At 38.7% G+C, this 15129-nt stretch overlaps 1 protein-coding gene across 8 annotated transcripts in view; it reads right to left on the bottom strand.

Moving 5' to 3' along the window:
* Nucleotides 1–3370: 3370 nt before the first annotated feature.
* mtmr3 (myotubularin related protein 3) overlaps nt 3371–15129 on the bottom strand; it is a 158476-nt gene continuing 146717 nt past the window's right edge. For 5 of the 8 annotated variants that reach the window (XM_068055099.1, XM_068055098.1, XM_068055100.1 and 2 more), the window contains 2 exons: nt 7613–7639; nt 3371–5516 (listed from right to left, as the gene is read on the bottom strand). In XM_068055099.1, coding sequence (XP_067911200.1) covers nt 5345–5516; nt 7613–7639 — 199 coding nt within the window. In that variant the 3' untranslated portion in view covers nt 3371–5344. Of the gene's footprint in view, nt 5517–7612; nt 7676–15129 lie in introns of those variants that run through there. The other 3 variants (XM_068055105.1, XM_068055101.1, XM_068055102.1) reach the window with 2 other exon arrangements.

The following is a 15129-nucleotide window of genomic DNA, read 5'->3' on the forward strand; positions in this document are numbered from 1 at the left end:
CCTTCAGGATAATGTCAGGGACATTGAGAGTGTTAGCCAGGTAATCTTTGGTTGAAGGGGAATTCTCCTCAGAAGACAGCTGTCCAGGTTGCTTGAGATTAGATGGCAGAGCAGATCAACATCGTGTTTGTGGTCAGAAGGTCATTATCCTAGATGCACAAGTTTTTTTTAAACGTGATGTGTTAAGGCAAATGCTGAAATTATCTTTTTCCATTGTTCTGGTATGCGATAGCATGGCAGTGATACACATTTTCACCTCCAACAGGTTCGTACTCACACAGGATGCTTGCTGATTTTTTGGAAAGTATTTGGCCTACGTACTTCATTGTTCCCAAGGCACTGCACATCACTTTTCCCCGACATATACCTCTACATGTTGAGAAATATTCGGCCAAGTACCAAAATTGAAACAAACCTACCGTATGCTTAGAAATATAGTAGGCCCAATGTTTTCTGTAAAAACTGGTAAAGGATTATAAATGGTTTTAAAGTATTGACCTAGAAACACACAGCATTTATCCATTAGGTTTTCTATAAAACACACATTGGTAAGTTACTGAATCCTATTCATGCTAAGTATTCAACAAGGGGCAAATACCCAAATTCTTTCAAGTATTTTGTTAGTGATGTCTTATACTTAAATCAGCTTTTCATCTTCAGTCCACAAGAAATATGCTGGAAGATTCACAATTAAATATATTAATCATAATCATCTCCCAATTTCTTAATGAGCTTGTCATGGTTATAATGTCCTGAAAAGTTAAGTCTACAACTTTTATTTTGGTCAGCATAATGTCTGTCATTGCCATGTATTAGAGTCTCGAAGTCAAACTATTGAGAAATCCACACAGGTAGAGTTTCTGTTTGACCAACATGAAGCACACTCCCCACCATAAGTTGACCAGACCCAAAACTTAGACATCCAGGAGTACTGGTGGAGTTTAACCAGTTAAACTGTGCAGCTTACCTGAAAGGTCATCAACCTGAAATGTTAACTGCTTCTGTCAGCACACATGCTGAGCACTTCCAGCATTTATTTTACATATTACTAAGTTTGCCACTGTAGGTTATCTTGATTCGAAATGTCCGTTGTTAGGCATATAATCTTGAAACCAACTCGACCCCATAAAGACATTGTTAACCTGTTCTCCCCAAGTCTTTATTCAAGTTGACAAATATAGTTCCAGAGTCCTCGATAGGCACAGTGGTATCAAGGCGCACCTCACGATGAGTGTAGTACAACCAGCATATGTAAAATCTGTCGGCAGCATGGGTGTCAATACATATCAACACAAACTGTGCAGAAATTCGTTGTATTCAAATATCAAAAGGTTACTTTGAAGTTCACGTTTGTTCCCAAAATAAATGCAGTACGGTGATCAGAAATGCTACAGCAAAACTGCTGATAAATCAATGAAAACTCATTGCTTGATGTGCAAGTATCATGATAGGCATTTGAAGATTGTGGGTAGCAACATGAGGCCAAAATAGCAGTACTAGTGGTCATACATTCAAGCTGTTAAGTGTAAATACTTTCTATCATTCTGATGTCCATGTGAAAATAAAGATCCTTAAGATAAGATAGCATTGACCCTGGACTAAATACCCTGTTTACTGTCGCCAAGAATTTTCTGAGACTGGATGTGAACTCTTAACAGGTTGCTTTGAAAAGCAGACTGGCTGAAGATTACCCATTCTCTCTGCCACACGATGTATGAATGGGAGGGGAAACTGGAAATCAGAAGAAAAACTGGGCAAACACTGGAGAGCAGAAAATCTTCAAGAAGAGAGATTTAAGATAATTGCAAACTTTCATTCAAACAACTTGCAGTATAACTAGCAATGGCGTTGGTACTTTCAACTTGAAGAAAACATGTGGCTTCTTAAACATTCAAAGGACCACTATAAGCTGTTCAGGGACTTTATTCTGCCACAATGTCCTCTCCAAGCTATGCCATTCAACAGGAAAGGCATCAGTTTTCAAATCAGGGTTTCTAGTATACGAATGTATTAAGTTGTTTCTGTGCCCTCCCTCTACCCAACTGTTATGACCTCAGTGAGACTGAATGTTAAAAATGCGAGCTATGAACCAATTTGAAGAACTACACAAGATTTCATGTTTTAAGCCTTTTATTATAACTAAACTAAAAGAAATCCCCATTATCTAAACAGTACGTTGTAAGTAGCTGCTACCCCAAATTACAAAGAAAAATATTTTCTTTACTTATTAAAACACCTGAAAACCTCACACCACACTTATACGTTACACAGTCCTCTTTGATGGCAAAATCTTTGCGGTTAGAAGTCCCAAACTCCTCTCAATTGCAATGGGTTGCATCTCCCAGAACTTTCCAAAAATCAGTGTCCTCTTCACTCACTTCTCCGGGCACTTTTGACTTGGACATCCATGAATAAGGTGATTCCTGGTGATCCTGTTGAGCTTTTACTTCTCTGCAAACCTCAACTTTCAAAACAGTTTCCAGTCTTTGCAGTCTTTCACTGTATCACACTTCCAAGAGCAGGTGTTCCCTCTCTCTCTCTCTCACTCGGCTGCCACCCCTGGTTGTCTTCCTTACAGCGTGCTCTGAGGCTGCCAGTGCTGGTGTTCTGTACAACCCACTTTGCCTTCAGAAAATCTGTTAAATTTATCTGGACTCAGAAGTCAATAGCTCATTCTCCTTTCTCAATACACAAAGTCTGGAAGTCTGGTTTTGCAAAGCCAGTTGGGTCTTCCAGTGTTTCCAGGTGTTAACAGCTGCCTGGCACATTTGCTTCCTTGGAATCACTGACTCCTTGTTTACAATCTGAAAGTCTGGGAGGGTGGAACCCATTGTTTTTCAGGGGTTAACCCTGCAGCCTCTGTTTATCAAAAAGAAATCTTTGATCTGTGTTCTCTGTGCCCTGGTAACCAAGTTTTCTGTCTTGTCCTTAAGCCGAGTGGATGTAAGGTCACCTGACTTCTCAGACTCCATCTTAAACTTTTAAAAATCTCAGTTTAAAAAAGAACAATGTTACAAAGTCCAGCATTCATAACACCAAGAAAAAGGTAAAAGTTTTTACAAAGGAAATGGGTGCATACAGACCGTCTAATTCAGTAAATTGCTCATCATTTAGAAATAGGGAGAGCTGATTGGTGGACAGTATAAAGAATCTTCGTCCCTCAAAATGCATGAATATTATGAAAGATTTGAGACAGCCAATGTTCTCCACTTGTATCCAAATGTATTATCACTAAAATAGTCAAAGCAGACAGTAAATCATTACAGAATTTAGAAAGGTAAGTCATAATCCTTTACACCCCAGTATAAAATAAAGCCACAACTAAAAAAAAAAAATCAGACTCTTCAAATTTGAGATAAAACACAATATATGAAAATGACAAATTTATTTAGATTTAAATAAATCATTCTGAGGCTACAGAAGAGTATATGCCATGAAAGCTTACAAACAGGTAAGCACTACATTTTCCACACCCAGCTTTGTGGCATTATTTTTTAAAGCAATTAAAGTCTGGCTTTAAGTGCTACTTTACAAATTCCACTTGAGTGTACAATCAAAAGTATCTACCATTACCACTGAAGGATAACAGTCACTTAAACAAAGGATATGAGGACAAAATAAAACAGATCAAACCTTTCAAAATAAGTTTAGCAGCATTTTAACTTTAGTTCTAAACCCCGGAGGATGTTACTTGGATTATTCAACACATTCAACTTGTGTGAAATCAAGCACCAGGATGAGGTGGATTCTTAATTTCAAGTCCAACATGGAGATTGTAAGTAAAGATGGCATTATATTAACAAAGCAACTAATGTACTGATAAAGTGCAGTCTCTCATATCAGCTTATCACTGAAACAGTTTTTAATGTGAATTCTGTGTGGTTATTCATATTATGAAGAAAGTCCTACTATGGCATGGCAGGCTTATAATATGGAATTTTAAGTCACTTTTTAAAATGCATAAATGATTCCAGAATAAATCAGAAGCACAGCACTGTTAAAGTGCCTAGCTGCAATTTGCATTAACACAGCTGGAACTGTTATTTCCTGTTTGTTACAAACATCAGTTGCTGTTATGTCCCTAAATAGACCTTTCATACCTCTTGGTGGTGGGCAATTGTGGTTGATGTGAAGATAATTTGCAATCCAAATTGTGCTGCAATGATTGTGCTACCACTGAAGAATTAACAAAAAAAGAGGGGGACTGGGAAAGAGTTTGCATAAAATGCACTAAATGATTACCTTACAGCTCTTCATTCTTAATGACCCAACCATGAGGTTAGATTTCAAAGTCAAGTGGGGAAAAAGCACTTGGTGTTTTTACCTGTATATCCAACTGGCCCAGTTTTTTTTTTATTAAACACTGCTCATCTATTAATAACAAAGTAACAAAATTGATAAGAGTTAGCATAAGCTTCATACAAATGCTAAACTTTTAATTTTCTTTACATCTTTGAAAAACGCCTACAGCACTTGCTGCTTTTTAAAACAAAATTGGAAAAAACATCTCTTCACGGTGGGGCAAGGAACACTTAATGTCATTTAGGAAAGAGTGCTATATAGCTAGCAACAGCATTTTGTCCTCTTTATATACAAAGAGAAAAATAAAAAAGTGCTTGCATGAAAAAAATGAAATGACAAGTAAATGTCAAAATATGCATTTAAAACACAATCCCAGAAACCCGTATCATAACCAATGGCACCTATCTAGAACTTCTCATTTCTTGACTTCCTCTAACCTTCATTCGCATTTCAGAATCACAGCAGAAAAAGGTTAATTCACAAAGCTCAAAAGAAATTCTGTTCCAAATAGTGGACAAAAATGTTTGAGCTTACAATACACTGTAAACAAAGCTTAAAATATCTCATTCCTTCAGTGCCCATCAGTTCACTGTAAATTCATTTTGCCGAAACCATAGGGCATTTATAATACTTTCTGTACATGCCAAAAACTCAATTTGTTTTGTAAATAAAAAGGAACATAATTAACACTGATCTATTTTAAGATTTTACATATTTAGTTAAGCCTGTAGAGGGAGTAGTGTGCTGATGCAACTGCTCAACAAAATTTGCTTACCACTTCTGCAAGTCTAAGGCCTTTGGTTAATACAGTAATATACTGCACTGCCCACCCTATCCCGATCACCACAAGCCACCATAAAATAAACTTTCAAACAGCTTTAAGTTAGTCTATCCAAATATATTTCCATCCACCACATCCTGTTAGAACTTCCAAGCAATACTGTGCATTCAGTCCTATCTCAAGTGCACAGTAACCAAAGTGCTTGGCTTCTTGTATACCATCCCATAAATGTGCGTGTTTGTGGGAGAAAAGGCATTGCCTTTAGTTTGAAGTAGCTGCAATGGGTTTGTCCAGTTCTATCTCCAGCGTGGACCCATTGGGCTGAAGGCTGCTGTAGCAGGATTTACAGACACGGCTAGGCTCAAAAAGCTGTTGACTCGGCACTGGGATCTTCTGGTTGCAACAACTTGAGCAAAACACATTCCCACAATTCCTTTGAAGGAACAAATAGGCAGATTGTTAATTAAGATATTGTTTCATCTTTTTATGGTCAATGTATCAAAAATATAGGGTTACTTCACACATAAACATTAATCAAGATCAGCTCCTAAAATTAAAGCTATTGAACAATAATTAGTGACTTTGCATGCACAAACTTCATAGTTACTAAACACTCGCATTAACAGAAAAATTAATACAAGGGTAAACAGTTTCTCTTTCAAACTTACAAAAGAGTTATTTTAGTAAAGAACATAAAGCCCAGTGTTCAAGTATTCCTCTTCTGAGGATTCTGAAAATATCTATGGTAAAAAGCTGTTCCATTCAGTAGGAAGATAAAACACAAATTTTAAATATTTCCTCTTCAATAACTTAAAATTGAGCTAATTCCAAAATATGAAAGTATTATTTCCATGCAGAACTCCTACTTCTCTCATTACTGTTACTAGTTATCAGGCCAGAGGGGTATGCATTCACTTATTTATACAATTAGATTGTGTTATTCTTTTTCTTGGTGAGAAATCAGGTCAAATTTCTATGGGAAGCTCAAGTATGACATTAATTTTACTTTCTGGAGGAGGCTGTAATGATTTATAGCATAATTAGCATCAACAGTACTTTGAGTACTGCTCCAATAACAGGTGCAATCAATAGAATCATAGAATGGCTACAGCACAGCAAGAGGCCATTTGGCCCATGAAGCCTGTGGCAGCTCTCTGCAAGAACAATTTAGCTAGTCCCACTCCCCCGCCCTTCCCTCATAGCCCTAATATAGTGAAGTGAATGAGTTTAACTCACAAAAGGCAAACTTTAAATCTACTCCAGTTCATGAGTATTGGAAATGGAATTATTGTTGTTTGCAAACATAGGCTTTTCAGGAGTATCTAATGATCACTCACTGGCTAAAGCCGTCTGACATGAGGTAGCATCTTGTAGCTTCAACAGGCAGCTGTGTTTCAAATGAAAGATTACAGCTTTTATTTGCAGAGATCTTTCCCACCATGGAACTAAAGTAAAACCTAAAAGTTTCCAAAGCTTCTTTTAATTTATGGGGGGAGGGCAAAAAACTGAACTTCAAAAGTACAATTTTGTTAAAACATTTTAAACATTTATTTTTGAATAAGTTTTCAATTTAAATCATTTTATACGCCTCGCACATCCTTTATATTAGATGAGACACACCATTTTTATATAGAAAATGTACAAATAGCTGACATGTTTTGCAATACATTTAAGAAATTAGTCCAAAGCTTTTATTAACCACCCAATATCTTGGGTAAACATTTAAATCCAATTAAGGATCAGTTGGTAAAATAAACTTCTCACACTGTAACTGTTTTTATGGTAATGATTGAATGTCAGTTATTTGATCACTTTATACACAATAAAAAGGGAAAACACAGGCTACTGCAGTCAACAACTAAAAATAAAAGATCTATTTAGAAAGTTAACATGAACATGCAGTCCACCAACATCCATCAGCCTTTAAATATATAGAAAGCTGAAAGGAAAAACTTTTCAAAGCCAGTCATGAGGATAAAACAGATACAAGATATCTTTCCTGCTGGTAAGATAATATAGCTTCTTAATTAGATCACAACACTGGGAAAAAGTATGCGAAAATTACATAGTAAAAAATAAACCTTTATATTATGTTTGGATAAACCAAGGTACAATAATTGCAAGGCCATATAAAATAAAGACCCTAATTGGCACAACCTTGGTTATCAAGCTGATTCAAAGCATAATGCAATTAAATGTCAAAATATTATGTGTGCTGTAAACTCTAAACAGAAAAATATTGAAAAGGCTTCATTCATTTAATATGATTAAATCTGTGCAATGGGCAGGGGTGATAAATCCAAGTATGTCAATTCATTTTCTGTTCAGCAAATTGTATAATTTTAAGGTGAGGTGATGGCTTATAAGTGCCTGGATAACACATCAAATTGGGTACAGTTCTTTTTTGAACTTCTAACTGGTCTCAAATTGCTTGAATGTTCAGCTTATAAGGCACAAGTAAATGTTAAGTCAACATCACCAGGAAATGAAGACAAACAAGAGACAGAGAAGACTGTTGAAAATGCTCACCATGTGTCATCAACAGGCTCCCTGTCCCTGCAAGACGGAAAAAACAGCTCAGAGGGAAACTAACTAAGGAAAAGGTGCAAATCAGCAGGGTAACAGCGAGGGAATACAAACAAATAAAAAACGATATGCCGTTACTTTACAATGAAAAAAGCATATTAGAAATAATTCAGTTACTTTACTAATATCACTTAAAAGAGGAAGTGAACTATATTTAGAAAAAAATTCTCAAAACAGAAGCAACACTCAGAAAAATCACTTTCCAAAAGATTATTTGTATAACACTCACTCTAAAAAGTAGTCACTATGTCATGGAAGATACGCAACCATCCATCTTATAATTATATAAAACATTCCAAGGTGCTTTACAAAGGAAATCATGGGCACTGAGCAAAAGCGTGCAAGTCAAGTGACCAAAGGCATGATTGAAATCTAGGCTTTGAGAAGTGGTTTAAAGGCAGGGAGAGAGGAAGTGAAGTTAATGGGAGTTCCAGACAACAGGAAGTTGTGCCAACCAGGTGGGGGGGGGGGGGGGGAATCACAGGAGGCCAGAGTTAGAGGAACGAAAAGTTCGCAACAGTCTGTAAAGGTAGTGGAAGTCAGAGGTAGGCTGGGGTAAGGCCAAGGAATGATCTGCGTGAGTTTTTTTTGGCGGGGGGGGGGGGGGTGTAATTTGTTAGATAAATTAGAGAATTGGAGCCTGTGTACATTGATAAGGATTGGAGTGAACTGGGATTTAAATGTGAGACAAGATGCGGCAGTGGAATTTTGGATAATTGGTATGGAAGCTTTACAGTTAAGCAAAGAAGTTGTAACAGAAATCATATCTGAAGGTGATAAAAGCAGGAACTAGGGTTTTAGCAGGGGCGAGACTGAGATGGAAGGCAATATTATAAATGTTGCAGAAATGGAAGTAAGCAGTCTTGGTGTTGGTGAGGATATGGGGTTTAAAACTCTGCTCTGCATCAAGCAGGACATTGAGCTTATGGAACATCTAGTGCTTCCCAAGTAACTGGTCAGTGAAGGAAAGGAAGTCATAGCAAGAGTAGAGCTTTGCTATGAAGGAAATTCTGGCTTATCCATGATTTGATGCAAAGAAAGACAACACCGATGGAGCTGTGAGTAAGAGGATTTGTGTTAAAAATTGATTTTTTTTTGTTTTTATCCCATGTTCAGTTTTTGTACTGTTCTAGAACAACTTTTAAATAAGGCACAGGAAATATAACCTCAAAACAAAACCTATTGTATTTGAGAGGAAGACACTTGCAATATGTGAAATTCTCCAAGGTTTTCAAATCAAAGTTTAAAGTGACATTATTTTTCACAGACAGGGTGAATGAAAGCATCATAAAATATCTTCTGTTCGAGTGTAGAAGCGTATTGATCATTACTTTATCACAGGTAAGTTATCTCATCACATAGTCAGCACAGTGGAAAAAACAACTTATTCTGTCGGTGCAGGTCTTTGACAAATCAAACAGTGACCTGCTCAAGCTTGTGATATGCTCATAATAACCTTTACAAAGCTGGCACTTAGTTGCCTGAAAGATATTTAAGCCTGTTTTTGGCAAGAGGCCAATTTATCCAAAAACTTTCTCACCTTCAAAATGGACAATGGGATCTTTGAGTCACTGAAATATGTGTTTTAAAACGTCATAGAGAATAAAAATACATTAAAAAGTTGGTATAGGTTAAACAGTTAAAAATAAGTGTTGACATGAGTTAAAGGGAGTATTTTAAAAATCACTGACTTTTTCCAGTTTTTATAAACAGAAACACAATAAGAGTTATTCATGATATGTATTTTTGCATTACTGAATTTCTGTCAAGAATTTGAGCCAACAGCTTTATTCAAAAAAAAAAATACTTTTAGAAGGCTAGAATTTCCCCAGGGCTCCTGGCAATCCAATGGTTAAAGAGAATGCATTAACATGCCTCGATCTTTCCCACGGCACCTTCCTATGCAATCACAGGAGGTGTAATACCTCCTCTCGCCTCACCATCCAGGGCCCCAAACACTCCTTTCAGGTGAAGCAGCGATTTACTTGTACTTCTTTCAATTTAGTATACTGTATTCGCTGCTCATAATGCGGTCGCCTCTACGCTGGGGAAACCAAACGCAGATTGGGTGACCGCTTTGCAGAACACCTCTGCTCAGTCTGCAAGCATGACCCGGTTGCTTGCCATTTCAACACACTCCCATACTCTCATGCCCACATTTCTGTCCTTGGTCTGCTGCAGTGTTCCTGTGAACATCGACGCAAGCTCGAGGAACAGCACCTCATTTTCCGATTAGGAACTCTACAGCCTTCCGGACTGAACATTGAGTTCAGTAATTTCAGAGCATGACTGGCCCTTTTTTACTATTATTTTTACCATGTGTCTGCCTTAAACTTGTTTTTTCATGTTTGTGCTTTTGGACAGAGCTGTTCATTACTCAATCATTATCCTTTCTCTGCACTAATGTTTTGTCTTTCGCCACACCATTAGCACTCCCTTTGCCGTGGCACCACGAACTCCTTGTCAGTTAATCTCTCCTGCCCTCTGCCTATCACACACTTTCCCCCCATCACTCCTGCTTCACTTGCTTAAAACCTATTACATTTCCAACCTTTGCCAGTTCTGATGAAAGGTTACAGACCTGAAATGTTAACTCTGCTTCTCTCTCCACAGATGCTGCCAGACCTGCTGAGTATTTCCAGCACTTTCTGTTTTTATTATGCATTAACATGGTTTATTCATAAGTAGTTTGCAACATGTTCTGACATAGTAGGTTCTGCAATATGGAGACAACCAGATTGCAGCACTGCACCTGGGGTACTTGGTCCACTGGAGGATTGTCCACAGTGACATCGCTAAAGTCAAATAATTAAGAGCTTTACTTTATAAATACTGACACCACTCTTGCCTAAAGATTTGCTACTGTTGCAGGTGGCATAGCTCTCAGACTACTGAAATCTGCATCTTCATTTAGATCTACTGTGCCTATGTAATTCATTGCATGTGTTCCTTTCCAACCTGAATAGTTTCAATTTTAAAAGATTAAACCAGGCTGGTGGGGGATGCGTTGATTTTAAAGTTACAAAGCTAGGATGGGATGTTTTTAAATTCCTTGGAAAAAAGGTCAATTTATAGGGTGTCACAGTGCACTGGAACACTAACAGGATGAGATGAAGCATCCAACATATGTGCTTGTGTCTCAGCTTTGTTGGTATGAAGGCCAAACACTTGTAAACATGCACTGAAGGGAAAACCACAAATCAGTGCAAGGTTGTACAGTTCCCATATTGCAACACTGATTTGGGAATGGATTCTATACCCACTTTTTAAAAAAAAGATAGTATTGGTGCATCATTGAGGAAAAGGCAGGAAAAAGAAAATTAATATTTATTCACCCACCATACTTGTGCTTGCTGAACAATGCTGGCTCCCGTTCAGCAAAGTCTCAAATTTAAAATAGTCTCATTCTTGTTTTCAAATCCCTCCATCACCTCACCCCTCCTTATCTCTGTAACCTCCTCCAGCTGTACAACCCACTGAGAGCTATGCATTCCTCAAATTTTGGCCTCTTGTGCATCCCCAATTTCCTTCACCCTGGCATTAATGGCTGTGCCTTCAGGTGACTGGGTTCTAAGCTCTGAAATTCCCTCCCTAAATCTCTCCACCTCTCCCTCCTCATAGAATCATAGAAAGTTTAAGGCACAAAAAGAGGCCACTTGGCCCATCGTGTCTATGCCGGCTGATAAATGATCCACCTATTCTAATTCTACCTTCCAGCATTTGGTCCGTAGCCCTGCAGCTTACGGCACTTGAGCTGCATATCCAGACTCCTTTTGAATGAGTTGAGGGTTTCTGCCTCAACTACCCTTTCAGGCAGTGAGCTCCAGGCCATCACCAGCCTCTGGGTGAAAACGTTTTTCCTCATCTCCCCTCTAATTTTTCTACCAATCACTTTAAATCTATGCCCCCTAGTCATTGACCTCTCTGCTAAGGTGAATAAGCACCTTCACATATACTCTATGCAGGCCCCTCAAAATGTTGTACATTTCAATTAGATCTCCCCTCAGCCTTCTATGTTCCAAGGAGAACAACCCCAGCCTATCCAATCTTTCCTCATTGTTGCATTTTTCCAGTCCTGGCAACATGCTCGTAAATCTCCTCTGAACCCTCTCTAGTGCAATTACATCCTTTCTGTAATGAGGTGACCAGAACTGCACACTGTAATCAAGTTGTGGCCTAACCAATGAGTTATGCAGTTCCAGCATAACCTCCCTGCTCTTATATTCTATACCTCGGCTAATAAAGGAAAGGATTCCATATGCCTTCTTAACCAATTTGTCGACCTGTCCTGCTACCTTCAGGGATCTGTGGATATTCACTCTGAGGTCCCTTACTTCCTCTACACTTCTCAGTATTTTCCCATTAATCGTGTATTCCTTTACCTTATTTGACCTCCCCAAATGCATCACCTCACTCTTCTCCAAGTTGAATTCCATTTGCCACTTCTCTGCCCATCTGACCAGACTATCACTATCTTCCTGCAGCCTACAGCTATCCTCCTCGCTATCTACCATACGGCCAATGTTGTCCGCAAACTTCTTGATCATGCCCCCTACATTTACGTCCAAATTGTTAATATACACCATAAAAAGCAGGGGACCCAGTCCTGAGCCCTGCGGAACGCCACTGGAAACAGCCGTCAACAATTACCCTTTGTTTCCTGACACCGAGCCAATTTTGTATCCACCTTGCTGCATTTCCCCGGATCCCATGGGATTTTATTTTATTAACCAGTCTGCCATGTGGGACCTTGTCAAAAGCCTTGCTAAAATCCATGTAGACCACATCAACTGCACTATCCTCATCTATCTTCCTTGTTACTTCTTCAAAAAATTCCATCAAGTTGGTCAAACAAGATCCTCCCTTAACAAATCCATGCTGACTATCCTTGATTAACCTGTTTAAGATGCTTGTTATGACCAGGTGAGTAAGGTGTCTTTTACTGTCTTCACCTGGTCTTATTTTATTTATTTATTTTATTTAGAGATACAGCACTGAAACAGGCCCTTCGGCCCACCGAGTCTGTGCCGACCAACAACCACCCATTTATACTAACCCTACAGTAATCCCATATTCCCTACCACCTACCTACACTAGGGGCAATTTACAACAGCCAATTTACCCATCACCTGCAAGTGTTTGGCTGAGAGAGGAAACCGGAGCACCTGGCGAAAACCCACGAGGTCACAGGGAGAACTTGCAAACTCCACATGGGCAGTACCCAGAACTGAACCCGGGTCCCTGGAGCTGTGAGGCTGCGGTGCTAACCACTGCCAGGATTTAATTTTAAACACAGTATTTTGAGCTCCCCCTTTGTGAAACCTTGTTCACAGCTTTCCAATTGTAAGGCAAAGAAATGAGCATACCAGGTTTTTCTTAGGTTTAAAGAAAAGTGAAATTTATTAAACCTTAAACTGTAATTCAGTTAACACCTACGGATACACGCCGCGCCCCACGCTAGCATGTACACGCGATATGCACATGCAAATAGAGACAGAAAAGAGAAGAAAAATAAAATGGAGAGGTTTGAGGCAATCTCTTAAGAGGGTTTTCTTTTATTGTGCTTTGAGCTCGCTGTAGGGTCCTTGATTGTAGGTAGTCTTGCTTTTCGTTGGGGCCCAGTATTCTTCTTAATCCTTGTTCACTACAGGAGACTTTTCTCTCTTGGAGTTCATTCGTCTTCAATGGTTTCCGAAGCTGCTGAGAGCAAGGTGAGAGCAGACAGGAGAGAGGTGCTTTCAGTCCAGGAGAAAACAGCCTTGAGTTCAAAATTCTGTTGGAAGCTCAAATTCAAACAGTCAGTCATGTGACCAAACTGGCCCGACTACGTCTGTTTGTGTATTCGGCCATCTTAGTAGTGAACCTGGAACGCTTCAATGTCTGATAATCAAAAGTCCATTGTGAATTAAGTTGGAGCAGGGAATAGCTCCTTTGTCCTTTGAAGTACTTGTTTGTTGATATGCTAATGTCTCTCTCCAACCAAAGTCTTCAATTGTTTTTTTAAAGCAAGTTCCTTCTTCACCATCAGCAGCTTAAAATCAATGTTCATGTGGCAAAATTAATTTTCCTCATTCTTGGCAGTTGGGGGGCTTGCCTGACAACGCTCCTTAAAACCTATCTTTCTTCCCAAGCTTTTGGTCACCTGTCTTGTCAAGGAAGTATAGAGGAGTTCTCCCTGTCAAATAATTATCCCCCAACCAACATCACAAAAAAAGATTATTTTGTCATTATCATATTGCTTGTGTGGGTCTTTCTTGTGCATAAATTGGCTGTCACTTTTCCCACATTACAACAGTGGCTTACGCCGCAAAAGTACTTCAATGGCTGTAAAGCGTTTTGGGAACGTTCTGAAATGTGCGATATAAATGGAAGTTCATTCTATCTATACCCTTATGTGGCTTCGTGTCATAATTTGTCTTATAATATTCCTGTGAAGTGCCAGAGGCCCAATGAGACAAGCATGCTGCACTGCAACGCAACTAACTCCAGTCACCCAGAAATGAAAAAGTTTCCCACTATGTCCTGGTTCACTGTTGGAAGAGTCCTGAATCACAACCACCGCCCACTTCAAACCTATTTTGCCATTCTATAGCAGGCTGGTTAGGTCACAGATCATGTTACCACACGATGCTCCAGTGTCTCTATTTAAAAGCAAAATGTATTATTAATACAATTATCTCCTATTCTCACCAGACAGGTGGAGTGACACTAGTCAAGTTGGTGTGACGGCGTAGTACGTTCACGTAAACAGGCATGTAGCTGAGGTAAGAAAAACCAAAAAGTGAAATGTGGCTGCATTCTCCTTAAGTCAGTCATTGGTTTAAAGAGAAAAGTTATGATAGTGCTGGGTTTTTGGGTGCTCGCTTCTGAGTGGGCCGCTTTGTAACTGCTGGGGACGTACATGCTGATCATGTCTTGTAAATTCCTTTGATACACCGAACCCCTCCAAGGAAATCATGCTTAGTTTGAGAAACATCATTATGGGGAAAAACCTGTTACTTGTATTATTTTGACCAGTGAAAAGATCCTGTGGAAATCTGTGAGCAGGTGATGAGAATGAACCTTTGAGAATGAACTGGATGAAAGATCAACATCATTGTCTCCCAAATGTACGATTACAGATTTAATTTTTATACAGTAAGAATGTTCAAACCAGTTGGCACAGAGTATTTCCCTGTTGTGAATAATATAGTTTGAATGTAGGATTTCAATTCACCTTAAAATTGTAGCTAGCCACAAAAAATGTTGTCAAGATCATAAAGTAGATTCACCCCATGATCTGCACACTGGTCATAAATGTCACAATTGCACAATTTTTGGTAACCAGTACTTTTAAATACAGTGGATTTTTTTCCCAACAGATATAAAATAAGTGAATGTATTTATAGCCATTTTCTCAATATTAGTTGCATCTTTGTTTATATAACGTTACAAGACAACTAGCACATCATGTGAAGACA

The sequence above is a fragment of the Heterodontus francisci genome, chromosome 23 (assembly GCF_036365525.1).
Source record: "Heterodontus francisci isolate sHetFra1 chromosome 23, sHetFra1.hap1, whole genome shotgun sequence".
Lineage (NCBI taxonomy): Eukaryota > Metazoa > Chordata > Chondrichthyes > Heterodontiformes > Heterodontidae > Heterodontus > Heterodontus francisci.